This window comes from Castor canadensis, chromosome 8 (assembly GCF_047511655.1).
Source record: "Castor canadensis chromosome 8, mCasCan1.hap1v2, whole genome shotgun sequence".
In the NCBI taxonomy this organism is placed as follows: Eukaryota; Metazoa; Chordata; class Mammalia; order Rodentia; family Castoridae; genus Castor; species Castor canadensis.
The window spans coordinates 96,604,196-96,620,501 of NC_133393.1; the positions used below are offsets into that span (position 1 = coordinate 96,604,196).

General features: G+C 36.2%; 1 protein-coding gene across 1 annotated transcript; it reads left to right on the forward strand.

Annotated features, from left to right (window-relative positions):
• Positions 1 to 1,370: 1,370 nt before the first annotated feature.
• On the forward strand, positions 1,371 to 2,324 carry LOC109675520 (olfactory receptor 6C2-like). Its single transcript, XM_020152214.2, has one exon. The coding sequence runs from the start codon at positions 1,371 to 1,373 to the stop codon at positions 2,322 to 2,324; it is 954 nt and encodes a 317-aa protein (XP_020007803.1).
• The last annotated feature ends 13,982 nt before the right edge of the window (positions 2,325 to 16,306 follow it).

Below are 16,306 nucleotides of genomic sequence, written 5' to 3' on the forward strand. Positions count from 1 at the left end.
CATACTGGCTGGACTAATTCAATTCCCACCAACAGTATAAAATGTTCCTTTTTCTCAACATCCTCTCTAACTTTTTTTTTATCATAGCCATTCTCATTGGGGTGAGATGCTGTCTCATTAGAGTTTTGATTTGTAATTAATGACATTTAGTATCTGTTCATATATTTGTTGGCAATCAATTTTTCCTGTTTTGAAAATTGTCTATTCAGCTTATTATTCTCAAGTAAATGGATGGAACTGGAGAACATCATTCTGAGTGAGGATAGCCAGGCTCAGAAGACCAAAAATGGTATGTTCTCCATCATATGCAGACTTTAGATCTAGGGCAAACACAGCAATGTTATTGGACTTAGGTCACATGACAAGGGGAGAGCACATACGTGAGGTATGGGGATAGGGAGGAAACTCAAAACATGAAAGTATTTGATGTCCCCACTGCAGAGGAACTAATGCAGAAACTTTAAAGTGACAGAGGTCAATATGGGAAGGGGATCAGGAACTAGTGTAAAGGTCAGGTAGAGATGAATCAACTTGGGTTGTAATACATTTGTACATGGAAGCAATGCTAGGAATCTGTCTGTATAGCTATCCTTATCTCAACTAGCAAAAATGCTTTGTCTCTCTTACTGCTCACGTCTTCTCTTCAACAAAATCAGAGATAAGGGCAGAGCAGGTTCTGCCTGGAAGTGAGGGAGAGGTGGAGGGAAGAGGGAGGAGGCAGGAGTGAAGGGGAGAGAAATGGCCCAAACAATGTATGCACATGTGAATAAATGAATAAAAACTTTTTAAAAAGCACTACAACTAAATATAAGCATTAAAAAAAGACAAGTGTCTATTCAGATCATTTGTCCATTGTTAATTGGATTACTTGTTTTTGTCACTCAGTTTTTCGAGTTCATTCTATACTCCAGATATTAACACTGCATTTGATGTAGAAAACCTGTTGTATTATGTCCATAATATTTTTACTATTTTTGAGCTTAATTAATAACCAACCTGCAAAGTTAGACATTAAAGTGTTCAAAAGTAAAAGGTGCGGCACTAGGATTCCTCTTTAGTTAGTAGAAAAAATATAACTAATGGAGAGTTCCCATCCTGCATACAGGTAAAATATAAATTAGAATAAAGAGTGATGAAAATCACTCATGTTGGAGGATAGTAGGATAGTAGGGACAAGTATTCTGCTCTTTTAAATATCTTTTAAAATTGCAAAAAATGCCACTGAGAGCCTAGGTTACATGAAATGATATCGTTTACAAGAAAATTTTGTGTGTCATATGCATTTGCATAGTTTGTTCTTAACACTACTCTCTTCCAATCAAATACTTGTGAATTATAGATGTAGACTGAATAGATGTCAGGATTCAATTATGAGAAACCACACTATAACAACATTTATCCTACTGGGGCTGACCAATGACCCACACCTGCAGATTGTCATTTTCATCTTCCTGTTCGTGACCTACATGTTGAGTGTAACTGGGAACTTCACGATCATCTCTCTCACCATCATGGATTCACACCTTAAAACTGCCATGTACTTTTTCCTACAAAATTTCTCCTGCTTAGAAATCGCATTTACAACTGCTTGTATTCCCAGATACTTGTACAACATATCAGCAGGTGATAAGACAATCACATATGACAGTTGTTTCACTCAAATTTTTTTTACAGATCTTTTTGCTATAACAGAATTTTTTCTCCTTGCCACCATGTCCTATGACCGATACGTTGCCATCTGCAAACCCCTGCATTATGTGACCATCATGAACACCAGGGTCTGTAGAAGACTCATCCTTTCTTGTTGGACAGCTGGTTTGTTGGTCATACTGCCACCATTTAGCCTGGGACTAAATATGGAATTCTGTGACTCTGATGTTATTGAGCATTACATCTGTGATGCATACCCCCTCTTCAAGATCTCATGCACAGAAACATGGCTCTTAGAACAAATGGTCCTAGTTTGTGCTGGGTTATCCTTTATCATAACCCTAGTATGTGTAGTAATATCCTACATATACATCATTAAGACAATTCTACAATTCCCTTCTGCCAAGCAAAAGAAAAAGGCCTTCTCCACCTGCTCTTCCCACATGATTGTGATTTCCATCACCTACGGAAGCTGCATCTTCATCTACGTGAAGCCTTCAGCAAAGGACTCAGTGGCTATCAACAAGGGTGTGTCAGTCCTCACCACTTCCATCGCTCCTATGCTGAACCCCTTCATCTACACCTTGAGAAACAAGCAAGTCAAACAGGCCTTCAGTGACTCAGTCAAAAGAATTGTGTTAGGATTAAAGAAGCAAGGAATGTTAGTAATGTAGGATGATCAAGTTTTCCTTAAATACATAAGCCACTTATAAGTTGTATCTTCAGATTTTTAATCCTTTATATTTATCAATGATTAACTATTATAAACTTCCATGAAACAAAGGATGACTACACGCCAAACCAAGCATTAGTAAACATTTTTATAAAAAGCCATGGACACCATCATAAAATTTGAGAATGAGAACTTGTACATATTGTCTATTCTAGCTCTAGCTTTTGAGTGTATTTTTTATTCCAAGCACCATTTTAGGATACAGTTACCCCTTAGTATGTTTGAGGAATTTGTTCCAGGAACTCTCATGAGGAGGCACTAAGGCCTGAGTGCTCATGGCCATTACATTGAAAGGTGTGGTATTTATACACAACCTACACGCCTCCTTCCACATAATTTAAATCATCTCCAGATTACTTACAATACCTAACACAGCATAACTTCTATGCCAATGGTTTTGTTTTATTTTATCATTTTTACATTACTTATATGTGTACACATCATTTGGGCTACTTCCCTCCCCCCACCAATGCTTCTGTTCCACCTTCTTGTTCTCCAATTTTGTTGAAAAGAAACATAAGAGATAATAAAAAAGAAGACATTTTTGCTAGTTTGAGATAAACATAGCTATACAAAGAGATGCCTATCATTTCCATGCACATGTGTATTATAACCCTCATTACTTCATCTCTACCAGACCTCTTCAGTACTTCCTGGTCCACTTTCCATAATGGCCTCTGCCAGTTTAACATTACTAATCAACCACACTAAAGTATTTAGTTTTCCTTCCCTTTCCATGTTCCTCCTGTGAGTGTCCTCCCCTTAGTGTAGAACCCATGTCCAATAATATACTACATTTCTTTAGGTTTACAATCCGCATATCATGAAGAACATGTGATCTTTGGCCTTCTGAGTCTGACTAACTTCACTTAAGATGATGTTCTCCAATTCCATCCATTTACTTGCAAAATTTCATTCTTCTTTGTGGCTGAATAAATTCCATTATGTATAAATACCACATTTTCTTAATTCTTTCATCAGTAGTGGGGCAACATGGCTATTTCCAAAGCTTGGCTATTATGAATAGTGCTGAAATAAACATAGGTGTGCAGGTGACTTTGTAATAACATGAGCCGCATTCCTTTGGGTACATCCCTAGGAGTGGTATCGCTGGATCATATGGCAGATTACTTTTTTAAGACTCCATATTGTTTTCCAAAGTGGTTGTATAAGCTTGCATTGCCACTAGCAGTGTATGAGGATTCCTTTTATCCCCACATCCTTGCCAAAATTTGTTGCTGTTGATGTTCCTGATGGTAGTAATTCTAACAAGTGTGAGGCAGAATCTTAGGGTGGTTTTGATTTGAGGTTCCTTATAGCCAGGGATGGCAAGCATTTTTTCATGTCATTTAGACTTCTTCCTTTGAAAAGTTCTGTTTAGTTCAGTTGCCCACCTCTTTATTGGTTCATTGATTTGGGAAGAATTTAGTTTTTTGAGCTCCCTGTATACTGTGCTTATCAGTCCTTTGTCTAATGTAGCTAGCAAAGATTTTCTGCCATTCTGTGAGTGGTCTCTTCAATTTAGAGACCATTTCTTTTGTTGTGTAGAATCTTTTAAATTTCATATAGTCCCATTTGTCCATCCATTCTCTTAGTTGCTGAGCTGCTTGAGTTCTTCTGAGGAAATCTTTGCCTATACCTATTGCTTCCACAGTATTCTCAGCTCTTTCCTGCACTAACTGCAAGGATTTGCATCTGATATTAAAGTCTTTAATCCACTTTGAGTTGATACTAGTACATGGTGACAAGCATGGATCTAGTTTCAGTTTTCTCCAGTCAGATAACCATTTTTCCCAGCAACATTTATTGAAGAGGCTGTCTTTTCTCCATCATATGTTTTTGGCACCTTTGTCAAATTAAGGAGGGCATAGTTGTGTGGCTTCATATCTGTGTCCTCTATTCTGTTCCAGTGGTCTTCATGTCTGTTTTTGTGCCAGTACCATTCTGTTTTTATTGCTATTGCTCTGTAGTACAGATTGAAGTGGGGTGTTGTAAGACCTCCAGCATTGCTTTTTTTGCTCAGTATTACCTTGGCTATTAGTGACTTTTTTTTCCAAATGAAATTTAGGATAGATTTTTCAATCTCTGCAATGAATGTCATTGGGATATTGATGGGAATTGCATTGAACATATAGATTGCTTTTGGTATTATAGCCATTTTTACTAAGTTGATTCTGCCAATCCATTAGCATGGGAGATCTTTCCACCTTCTGCAGTCTTCTTCAGTCTTTCTTCAGTGGTTGTAGTTCCTTATACAGGTCATTCACACCCTTGAGTTAAGTTTATTCCTAGGTATTTGATTTTTTTTAGCTTATTGCAAGTGGAATTGTTTTCCTATATTCTCTCTCAGTTTGTTCACTGTTGGTGTATAGAAAGGTTATGATTTTTGTAAGTTGATTTTGTATCCTGCTACATTGCTGAAGATGTTTATGGTGTCTCAGAGTTATTGGGTGGAATTTTTAGGGTCCTTGAGGTATAGGATTGTGTTGTTTACAAAGAGGGATAGTTTGACTATTTTTTTTCATATTTTTATTCCTTTTATTTCTTCTTCTACTTCTTGCCTTAGTGCTCTGGCTAGGAATTCCAGGACTATGTTGAGTAGGAGTGGAGATAGTGGGCATCCTTGTCTAGTTCCTGATTTTAGAAGGAATGATTTCCCTCTAAAGTTCCATGTGAACTTTCAGTAAACAGAGACTCCAAAAGTAGCCAGCTGGAAAGCCTCTCCAAAAGAGAAAGAGGAAGAGGCAGCTATCAGCGTGAACTTTCAGTAAACAAAGCCTGCAAAAGTAGCCAGCAGACAGTAGGCAGCAGATGAGGCACAGCCTGAAATAGGGGAGATAATGGTTAACAAAGCTGTCTCCTGACCCAACCACCTGGCGAGACTATGACAGAGCTACTGCTTAAATACCAAAACCAGGATTGGATGCCTAAGAGGAAACACCAGAACAACTGAACTTGATTTTTTTTCTTTTTTCTATTTTTTTGTTTTTCTTTTTTCTCTTTGTCTCTAAGTGATTCTCTTGTTCACTGTTGGTTAATACACATTCTCACCCTGTTGATTTCTTTGGTTCTCTTTTTTTTTCTTTTCTTTATTTTTCTTCTTTCTCTTTCTTGGTTTCATTATTTTTACTATTGTAAGTTAGCTAATACTAAATTACACACAGAACAGGAACAGAAACAACACTAACTGGAATGCTGGAAAGATGAAAAAAGGATGGAAACCATTCTCCCCCCAACAATAAATTAGTACAGGATTCACAGGGAAATGAAGAAAATGGATACCCAGTTCCAGACCTAAACAAAACAAAGATAGACTATACCAAGGAACCCAACAAAGAACACCCTGAAAAAAGAAATCACTGAGGATTTCATAGAGATGTTACTAGATAGGGTCAACCAAAATGTACAGGAGGCAATCAAAAATTCCAAGACAAAAAAATAAAGAATATGAGAACACACTAAAATAAATAGTGAACTCATAAGAGCCCTAAAGAAACACCAAAGTGAAACAGAGAACACCATAAATAGAGAGATAAATAAATTAAGGCCAAAAATTGAAATATTAAAGAGGAAGTAAGAGATGATATGGAAAAACCTCATGAGAAAATGAAACAGAAATACAAAATACAATGGAAGGCCACTCAAGCAGACTAAAACAAGCAGAAGAATCTCAGAAGTTCAAGATGAAGTGAAAATTAAAGGAAAACCTGATGAACTATTAAACAAACAACTAAAAACATGTGAAAGGAATATGCAAGAACTCACCAATCCCATCAAAAGACCAAACCTGAGAATCATGGGTATTGAAGAAGAAGAGCTGCAAGCAAAAGGAATGCAAAATAATAACAGAAATTTTCACAAATCTAAAGAAAACTATGCCCATTCAGGCACAGGAGGCCTCCAGAACACCAAACAGACTTGACCAAAATAGAACTGCCCCATGACATATTATCATTAAAACAACAAGCACAGAGAACAGAGAAAGAATATTGAAGGCTGTAAGAAAGAAAAAACAAATAACATACAAAGGTAAACCCATCAAAATCACAGCAGATTTCTCAACAGAAACATCAAAAGCAAGAAGAGCATGGGGTGAGGTCTTCCAGGCACTGAATGAAAATAACTTCAATCCTAGGATACTCTACCCAGCAAAACTATCATTCAAAATAGATGGAGCAATAAAAGTCTTCCATGATAAGCAGAAACTAAAACAATATATGACCACCAAGCCACCACTACAAAAGACTCTTTAAGGAATTCTGCACACAGAAAATGAAACCAAACAAAACCATGAAAGGATAGGCAGTACCAAACCACAGGAGAAGAAAAGGCAAGAAAGTACAGAGTAACGTAGAATCAGCTGCACACAATCAAACCCTTAAACAACAAAGACAACTAAACGACAGGAATCATCACATACCTATCAATACTGCAACAGAATGTTAATGGACTTAATTCCCCCATCAAAAGACAATGTTTGCAAACTGAATTAAACAGGAAGATCCAAAATCTGTTGCTTACAGGAGACACAGCTCATCCAAAGAAATAAGTACTAGCTTAGGGTGAAAGGCTGGAAGGTTTACCAAGCCAATAGCTCCCAAAAACAGGCAGGAGTACCAATACTTGTCTTGGACAAAGTAGACTTCAAACCTACATGAATCAAATGAGATAAAGATGGACACTCCATAGTAACAAAGGGGAAATACACCAAAAGGAAATAACAATTATCAACCTGTATGCACCCAATGTCAATGCACTCAATTTCATCAAAAAAATTCTGAAGGACCTAAAAGCATATATCAACACCAACACAGTGGTTTGGAGATTTTAATACCACTCTCTCTCCAATAGATAGGTCATCCAAACAAAAAATAATTTAAGATATAAATCACATCATAGATCAAATGGACCTAGCTGATGTCTATAGAATATTTCATCCAACTTCTGCACAATATACATTCTTCCCAGCAGTCCATGCAACCTTCTCCAAAATTAGTCATATCTTAAGGCACAAAGCAAGCTTCAGCAAATAAAAGAAAACAGAAATAATCCTATTCACTCTATCTAATCACAATACATTAAAACTAGAACGCAACCAGGAAAACAATAGTAAAACACATGCAAAGAGTTGGAAGCTGAACAACACAATGCTCAGTGATCAATGGGTCACTGATGAAATAAAAGAGGAAATTAAAAGGTTCCAGGAAGTTAATGAAAGTGAAAACATGACATACTGGAACATATGGGATACAGCAAAGGCAGCCTTGAGAGGAAAGTTTATAGCAATGTGTGCATATATTAAAAGGACACATAGATCTCAAAATGATGACCTAATGCTGCATCTCAAACTCCTAGAAAAACAAGAACAAGCAAATCCCAAAACAAACAGAGGGAGAGAAATAATGAAAATAAGGGCTGAAATCAATGAAAAAAAAACAAAAAAAAATACAAAGAATCAATGAAACAAAAAGTTGCTTCTTTGAAAAAATAAATGAGATTGACAGGCCCCAGACAAACCTAACTAAAATGAGGAGAAAAAAAACCAAATCCATAAAATCAGAAATGCAAAAGGGTAGATAACAGCAAACAACATGAAAATCCAGGAAATCATCAGAGACTACATTGAGATCCAATATTCTAATAAATTTGAAACTCTTGAAGAAATGGGCAGATTTCTAAATACTTATGACCATCCAAAATTGAATCAAAAGGACATGAATCACCTGAATAGATTTATAACACAAAATGAAATTTAAGCAGCGATAGAGTCCCCAAAAAAGAAAAGTCCAGGACCTGATGTATTCTTTGGTGAATTCTATCAGACCTTTAAAGAAGGACTAATACCAACCCTCCTTAAACTGCTTCATGAAATAGAAGGGAAGGAAAACTGCCAAACACTTTCTATGAAGCCAGTATTACATTCATCCCAAAACCAAACAAAGACACCTCCAAAAGGAGAACTATAAGCCAATCTCTTTAATGAACATCAATGCAAAAATCCTCCATAAAATAATGGCAAACCAAATCCAACAACACATCAGAAAGATCATTCACCACAACCAAGTGGACTTCATCCCAGGGATACAGGGGTGTTTCAACATATGCAAATCTATAAATGTAATACAGCACATTAATAGAAGCAGAGACAAAAACTACTTGTTCATCTCAGCAGGTTCAGAAAAACCCTTCGACAATTCCATTTACAATAATCTCAAAAAAAATGAAATGCATAGGAGTAAACTTAACAAAGGATGTGAATGACCTCTACAAGAAGAACTACAAACCCCTGAAGAAAGAGATCAAGGAAGACTATAGAAAGTGGAGAAATCTCCCATGTTCATGGATTGGTAGAATCAATATAGTAAAATTGGCTATACTACCAAAAACAATCTACATGTTTAATGCAATTCCCATCAAAATCCCAATGACATTCATCACAGAGATTGAAAAATCTACCTTAAAATTCATTTGGAAACACAAGAGACCATGAATAGCCAAAGCAATACCCAGCAAAAAAGAGCAATGCTGAAAAAAGCAATGCTGGAGGTATCACAATACCTGACTTCAAACTACATTACAAAGCTATAGCAATAAAAACAGCATGGTATTGGCACAAAAACAGACATGAAGACCAGTGGAAGAGAATAGAGGACCCAGATATGAATCCACTTAGCCATACCCACCTCATTTTTGACAAAGGCGCTAAAGAAATATGTTGGAGAAAAGAAGCCTCTTCAACAAAAAAAAGTTGCTGGGAAAAGTAGTTATCCATCTGTAAGAAACTGAAACTAGATCCATGTTTATCACTCTATACTAGTATCAACTCCAAATGGATCAAAGACCTTAATATCAGACCCAAAACTCTGAAGTTAGTACAGGAAGCAGCAGGAAAACACTGGAACTAATAGGTATAGGCAAGGACTTCCTCAAATTAAAATGGGACTTCATAAAATTAAAAGCTTCTGCTCAAAAAAAGAAATGATATCTAAACTGAAGAGACCACCCACAGAGTGGGAGAAAATATTTGCCAGCTACACATCAGACAAAGGACTAATAACTAGAATATATAGGGAACTTAAAAAACTAAATTTTCCCCAAACTAATGAACCAATAAAGAAATGGGCAAGTGAACTAAACAGAACTTTCTCAAAAGAAGAAATTCAAATGGCCAAAAAACACATGAAAAAACGCTCACCATCTCTAGCCATTAAGGAAATGCAAATCAAAACCACACTAAGATTCCACCTCACCCTTGTTAGAATAGCCATCATCAAAAACACCACAAACAACAGGTGTTGGTGAAGATGTGGGGAAAAAGGAACTTTCATACACTGCTGGTGAGAATGCAAGCTAGTGCAACCACTCTTGAAAAAAATTTGGAGACTTTTAAAAATCTAAACATAGACCTGCCATGTAATAATACAGCAATCCCAGTCCTGAGGATACACCCAAAGGAATGCAACACAGGTTACTCCAAAGGCACCTGCACACCCATGTTTATTGCAGAACTATTTACAATAGGCATGTTATGGAAACAGCCAAGATGCCCCACTACTGATGAATGCATCAAGAAGTTGTGGTATTTATACACAATGGAATTTTACTCAGCCATGAAGAAGAATTACATCTATCATTTGCAGGTAATGGATAGAACTGGAGAACATCATTCTGAGTGAGGTTAGCCAGGCTCAGAAGACCAAAAATCATATGTTCCCCCTCATATGCGGACTTTTGATCTAGGGCAAATACAGCAGTGTTGTTGGACTTGGGTCACATGATTGGGGGAGAGCACACACATGAAGTAGAGGGATAGGTAAGAAACCCAAAACATGATAGCATTTGTTGTCCCCACTGCAAAGGAACTAATACAGAAACCTTAATGTGACAGAGATCAATATGACAAGGGGATCAGGAATTAGTGAAAAGGTTAGTCAGAGATGAATCAACTTGGGCTGTAACACATTTGTACATGGAAGCAATGCTAGGAATCTCTCTGCATAGCTATCCTTATCTCAGCTAGCAAAAATGCTTTGTCTTTCTTATTATTGTTTGTGTTTTCTCTTCAACAAAACAAACAAAAGATAAGGGCAGAACATGTTCTACTTGGAAGCAAGGGGAATTGAGGGGAGAAGGTTAGGACAGGGGTGGGGGAAGAAATGGCCCAAACAGTGCATGTACATATGAATAAATGAATATAAAAAGTATGATGTGGGCTATAGGTTTGTCATATATACTTTTATAATGTTGAGGTACATTCCTCCTATTCCTAGTTTTCTTGTTGAATCTTGTCAAAGGCTTTTTCTGCATCTATTGAGGTCATCAAGTAGTTTTTGTCTTTGCTTATATTAATGTGCTATGTTACATTTGCTGATTTATGTATGTTAAACCATCCCTGAGTCCCTGGGATGAACTCGAATTGTTCATGGTGAATGATCTTTCTGATATGTCTTTGGATTTAGTTTGCCTTTATTTTATTGGGGATTGTTACATCCATGTTCATTAAGGAGATTTGCCTATAGTTCTTCTTTTTGGATACGTCCTTGTCCAGTTTTAGAATGAGTATAATACTGACTTCATAGAATGAGTTAGTCAATGTTCGCCCCATTTCTAGTTCATGGAAAAGTTTAAAGAGTTAATACTCTTTTTTAAAGAGTATTAGTTCTCTTTAAAGTTCTGGTAGAATTCAGCAGAGAATCTGTCAGGTCCTGGACTTTTCTGTTTTAGGAGACTTTTTACTTCTACTCAATTTCACTAAGTGTTATAGATCTGTTTAGGTGGTTAATATCCTCTTTGTTCAGTTTTGGATGGTCATAAGTATCTAGAAATTTGCCCATTTCTTCAAGATTTTCCAATTTATTGGAAAGTAGGTTTTCAGAGTGGTCTCTGATGTTTCCCTTGACTTCCTAGTTGTTTGTTGTTATCTCCCCATTTTCATTTCTGATTTTAGTAATTTGTGTCCTTTTCCCTCCTCAGTTTAGTCAGATTTGCCAGGGGGTTGTCAAGCTTGTTTATTTTTTCAAAGAAACAGCTTCCTGTTTCATTCTTTGTTTTTTGTTTGTTTGGTTGGTTGGTTTGGTTTGGTTTGATTTTGGTCTCTATTTCATTAATTTCTGCCCTTATTTTGATAACTACTATCTTCCTGCTTGTTTTGTGTTTTGCTTGTTCTTGTTTTTCTAGTTTTGAGATCTCTCTGTCCATTTAATATATGTATGTAGTCATGGCTATGAACTTTCTTCTAAAAATGCCTTTGCTATGTCCCATAAGTTCTGGCCATTAAGGTTTTCATTTTCATTAACTACCAGGAACCTCTTGATTTTCCTCTTATTTCTTCCATGACCCACTGATTGTTAAGTAATGTGTTAATCAGCCTCTAATTATTTGTGTATTTTCTGCTGTTGCTTTTATTATTGAGTTCTATTTTATTGCACTGTGGTCAGATAGAATGCAGGGGATTATTTCTATTATCTTCTATTTGATGAGGCTTGCTTTCCGACCTAAGCTATGATCTACTTTGGAGAAAGTTTCATGGGCAACTGGGAAGAATGTACATTGTGCTATTGCTGGATGAAATATTTTGGGTTTTTGTTTTGTTTTGTTTTTTATTTATTTATTTATTTTTAATTTTTTATTCATATGTGCATACACTATTTGATACATTTCTCCCCTTACCCCCCCACACCCTGCAGCTCCCTCTCTCCCCCATCCCCTCACTACCCGGCAAAAACTATTTTTCCCATATCTATAATTTTGTTGTAGAGAGAGTATAAGCAATAATAGGAAGAACCAAGGTTTTTGCTACTTGAGATAAGGATAGCTATACAGGGAGTTGACTCACATTGATTTCCTGTGCATGTGTGTTACCTTCTAGGTTAATTCTTCTTGATCTAACCTTTTCTCTAGTTTCTGGTCCCCTTCTCCTATTAGCCTCAGTTGCTTTAAAGTATCTGCTTTAGTTTCTGTGTTGAGGGCAACAAATGCTATCTGGTTTTTTAGGTGTCTTACCTATCCTCATACATCCCTTCTGTGCTCTCACTTTTATCATGTGCTCAAAGTCCAATTCCCTTGTTGTGTTTGCCCTTGATCTAATGTCCTCACATGAGGGAGAACATACGATCTTTGGTCTTTTGGGCCTGGCTAACCTGACTCAGAATGATGTTACCCAATTCCACCCATTTACCAGAGAATGATAGCATTTCTTCCTTTTTCATAACTGCATAAAATTCCATTGTGTATAGATACCACATTGTCTTAATCCATTCGTCAGTAGTGGGGCATCTTGGCTGTTTCCATAACATGCCTATTGTGAATAGTGCTGCAATAAACATGGGTGTGCAGGTGCCTCTGGAGTAACCTGTGTCACAGTCTTTTGGATATATCCCCAAGAGTGGTATTGCTGAATTATATGGTAGATCAATGTTTAGCTTTTTAAGTAGCCTCCAAATTTTTTTCCAGAGTGGTTGTTCTAGTTTACATTCCCAACAGCAGTGTAAGAGGGTTCCTTTTTCCTCACATCTTCACCAACACCTGTTGTTAGTGATGTTGGTAATGATGGCTATTCTAACAGGAGTGAGGTGGAATCTTAGTGTGGTTTTAATTTGCATTTCATTTATTGCTAGAGATGGTGAGCATTTTTTCATGTGTTTTTTGGCCATTTGAATTTTTTCTTTTGAGAAAGTTCTGTTTAGTTCACTTCCCCATTTCTTTATTGGTGCATTAATTTTGGGAGAATTTAGTTTTTTAAGTTCCCTATATATTCTGGTTATCAGTCCTTTGTCTGATGTGTAGCTGCAAATATTATCTCCCACTCTGTGGGTGTTCTCTTCAGCTTAAAGACCACTTCTTTTCTTGAGCAGAAGCTTTTTAGTTTTCTGAAGTCCTGTTTATTTATGCTATCTCTTAGTTGCTGTGCTGCTGAGGTTCCATTGAGAAAGTTCTTACTTATATCTACTAATTCCAGAGTATTTCTACTCTATCCTGTATCAATTTTAGAGTTTGGGGTCTGATATTAAGGTCTTTATCCATTTTGAGTTAATATTGGTATAGGGTGATAAACATGGATCTAGTTTCATTTTTTTGTGGACTGCTAACCAGTTTTCCCAGCAGTTTTTGTTGAAGAGGCTGTCTTTTATCCATCGTATATCTTTAGCACCTTTGTCAAAGACAAGTTGGTTATAGTTGTGTGGCTTCATATCTGGGTCCTCTATTCTGTTCCACTGGACTTCCTGTCTATTTTTGTGCCAATGCCATGCTGTTTTTGTTTTTATTGCTTTGTAATATACTTTGAAGTCAGGTATAATGATACCTCCAGCATTGTTCTTTTGACTGAGTATTGCCTTGGCTTTTCGTGGCCTCTTGTGTTTCCATATAAATTTAACGGTAGATTTTTCAATGTCTTTAATGAATATCATTGGGATTTTAATGGGAATTGCATTGAACATGTAGATTACTTTTGGGAGTGTAGACATTTTTACTATGTCGATTCTACCAATCCTGGAGCATGGGAAATCTCTCCACTTTCTATAGTCTTCCTCAATCTTTCTTCAGAAGTTTATAGTTTTCCTTGTAATGGTCATTCACATCCTTTGTTAGGTTTCCACCTAGGTATTGGGGTTTTTTTGAGGCTATTGTAAATGGAATTGTTTTCATATATTCTTTTTCAGTTTGTTCATTATTAATGTATAGAAATGGTAATGATTTTTCTATGTTGATTTTATATCCTGCTACCTTGCTATTTATGTTGATGGTGTCTAGGAGATTTTGAGTAGAGTTTTTTGGGTCTTTAAGATATAGGATCACATCATCTGCAAATAGGGATATTTTGACAGTTTCTTTACCTATTTGTATTCCTTTTATTCCTTCTTCTTGCCTAATTGCTTTGGCTAGGAATTCCAGTACTATGTTGAATAGGAGTGGAGATAGTGGGCATCCTTGTCTAGTTCCTGATTTTAGAGGGAATGGTCTCAATTTTTCTCCGTTAAGTATAATGCTGGCTGTAGGTTTGTCATATATAGCTTTTATAATGTTAAGGTACGTTCCTTCTATTCCTACTTTTCTTAGAGCTTTTATCATGAAATGATGTTGGATCTTATCAAAGGCTTTTTCTGCATCTATTGAGATGATCAAGTGGTTTTTGTCTTTGCTTCTGTTAATGTCGTTTATTACATTTATTGATTTTCAGATGTTGAAATACCTCTGCATTCCTGGGATGAAGAGTACATGTTCGTGTTGAATGATCTTTTTGATGTGTTGTTGAATTTGTTTGGCCATTATTTTGTTGAGGATTTTTGCATCAATGTTCATTAAGGAGACTGGACTATAGTTTTTCTTTTTGGAGGTGTCTTTCCCTGGTTTTTGATAAGTGTAATACTGGCTTCATAAACTCTATTATGCAGTTTTCTTTCCCTTTCTATTTTGTGGAACAGTTTAAAGAAGGTTGGTGTCAGTTCTTCTTTAAATGTCTGATAGAACTCAGCAGAGACTCCATCAGGTCTTGGACTTTTTTGGGGGGGAAGACTCTTGATTGATGCTTCAATTTCATTTTGTGTTATAGATCTATTCAGGTGATTAATATCCTCTTGGTTCAATTTTGGATGATCACATGTATCTAGAAATCTCTCCATTTCTTTAAGACTTTTGAATTATTTGAATATAGGTTCTCAAAGTAGTCTCTGATGATTTCTTGGACTTCCATGATGTTTGCTGTTATCTCCCCTTTTGCATTCCTGATTCTATTAATTTGGGTTTTTTCTCTCCTCATTTTAGTCAGGTTTGCCAGGGATCTGTCAATCTTGTTTATTTTTTCAAAGAACCAACTTTTTGTTTCATTAATTCTTTGTATAGTTTGTTTGGTTTCTATTTCATTGATATCAGCTCTTATTTTTATTATTTCTCTCCTATTTGTTTTGGGATTTGCTTGTTCTTGTTTTTCTAGGCGTTTGAGATGTATCATTAGGTCATTGATTTGGGATCTTTCAGTCTTTTTAAAATATGCACTCATTGCTATAAACTTTCCTCTCAGGTCTGCCTTTGCTGTGTCCCATAGGTTCTGGTAGGTTGTGTTTTCATTTTCATTGACTTACAGGAACTATTTAATTTCATCTTTTATTTCATCAATGACCCATTGTTCATTAAGCAATGTGTTATTCAGTTTCCAGCTGCTTGCATGTTTTTGTCTTTATTTTTGTTGGTGAGTTCTAGTTTTACTATATTGTGATCAGATAGAATGCATGGTATGATTTCCATTTTCTTATATTTGCTGAGGCTTGCTTTGTGCCCCAGGATATGATCTATTTTGGAGAAGATTCCATGTGCTGCTGAGAAGAATGTATATTGTGTAGAAGTTGGATGAAATGTTCTGAAGATATCAAGTAGGTCCATTTGATCTATGGTATATTTTAGATCTAGGATTTCTTTATTGATTTTTTTGGATGACCTATCTATTGATGATAGTGGGTGTTAAAGTCTCCCATGACCACTGTGTTGGAGTTAATATATGCCTTTAGGTCCTTCAGGGTATGTTTGATGAAATTGGGTGTGTTGACATTAGGTGCACATACGTTGATAATTATTTCATTTTGGTCTATTTCCCCTTTTATTAGTATGGAATGTCCTTCTTTATCTCATTTGATCAATGTAGGTTTGAAGTCTACTTTGTCAGAGATAAGTATTGCTACTCCTGCCTGTTTTCGGGGGCCAATGGTTTGGTAGATCTTCTTCCAGCCTTTCATTCTAAGCTTATGTTTATTTCTGTCTCTGAGATTGGTCTCCTGTAAGCAACAAATTGTTGGATCTTCCTTTTTAATCCATTTTTTCAAATGGTGCCTTTTGATGGGGCATTAAGTCTATGAACATTAAGTGTTAGTATTGATATGTATGTGGTGATTCCTGTCATTTAGTTGTCTTAGGTGTTTGAAGGTTTGATTG

Excerpts from the sequence above, each read along its gene's own strand:
- LOC109675520 (XM_020152214.2), top strand. The coding sequence starts at position 1,371 with ATGAGAAACCACACTATAACAACATTTATCCTACTGGGGCTGACCAAT.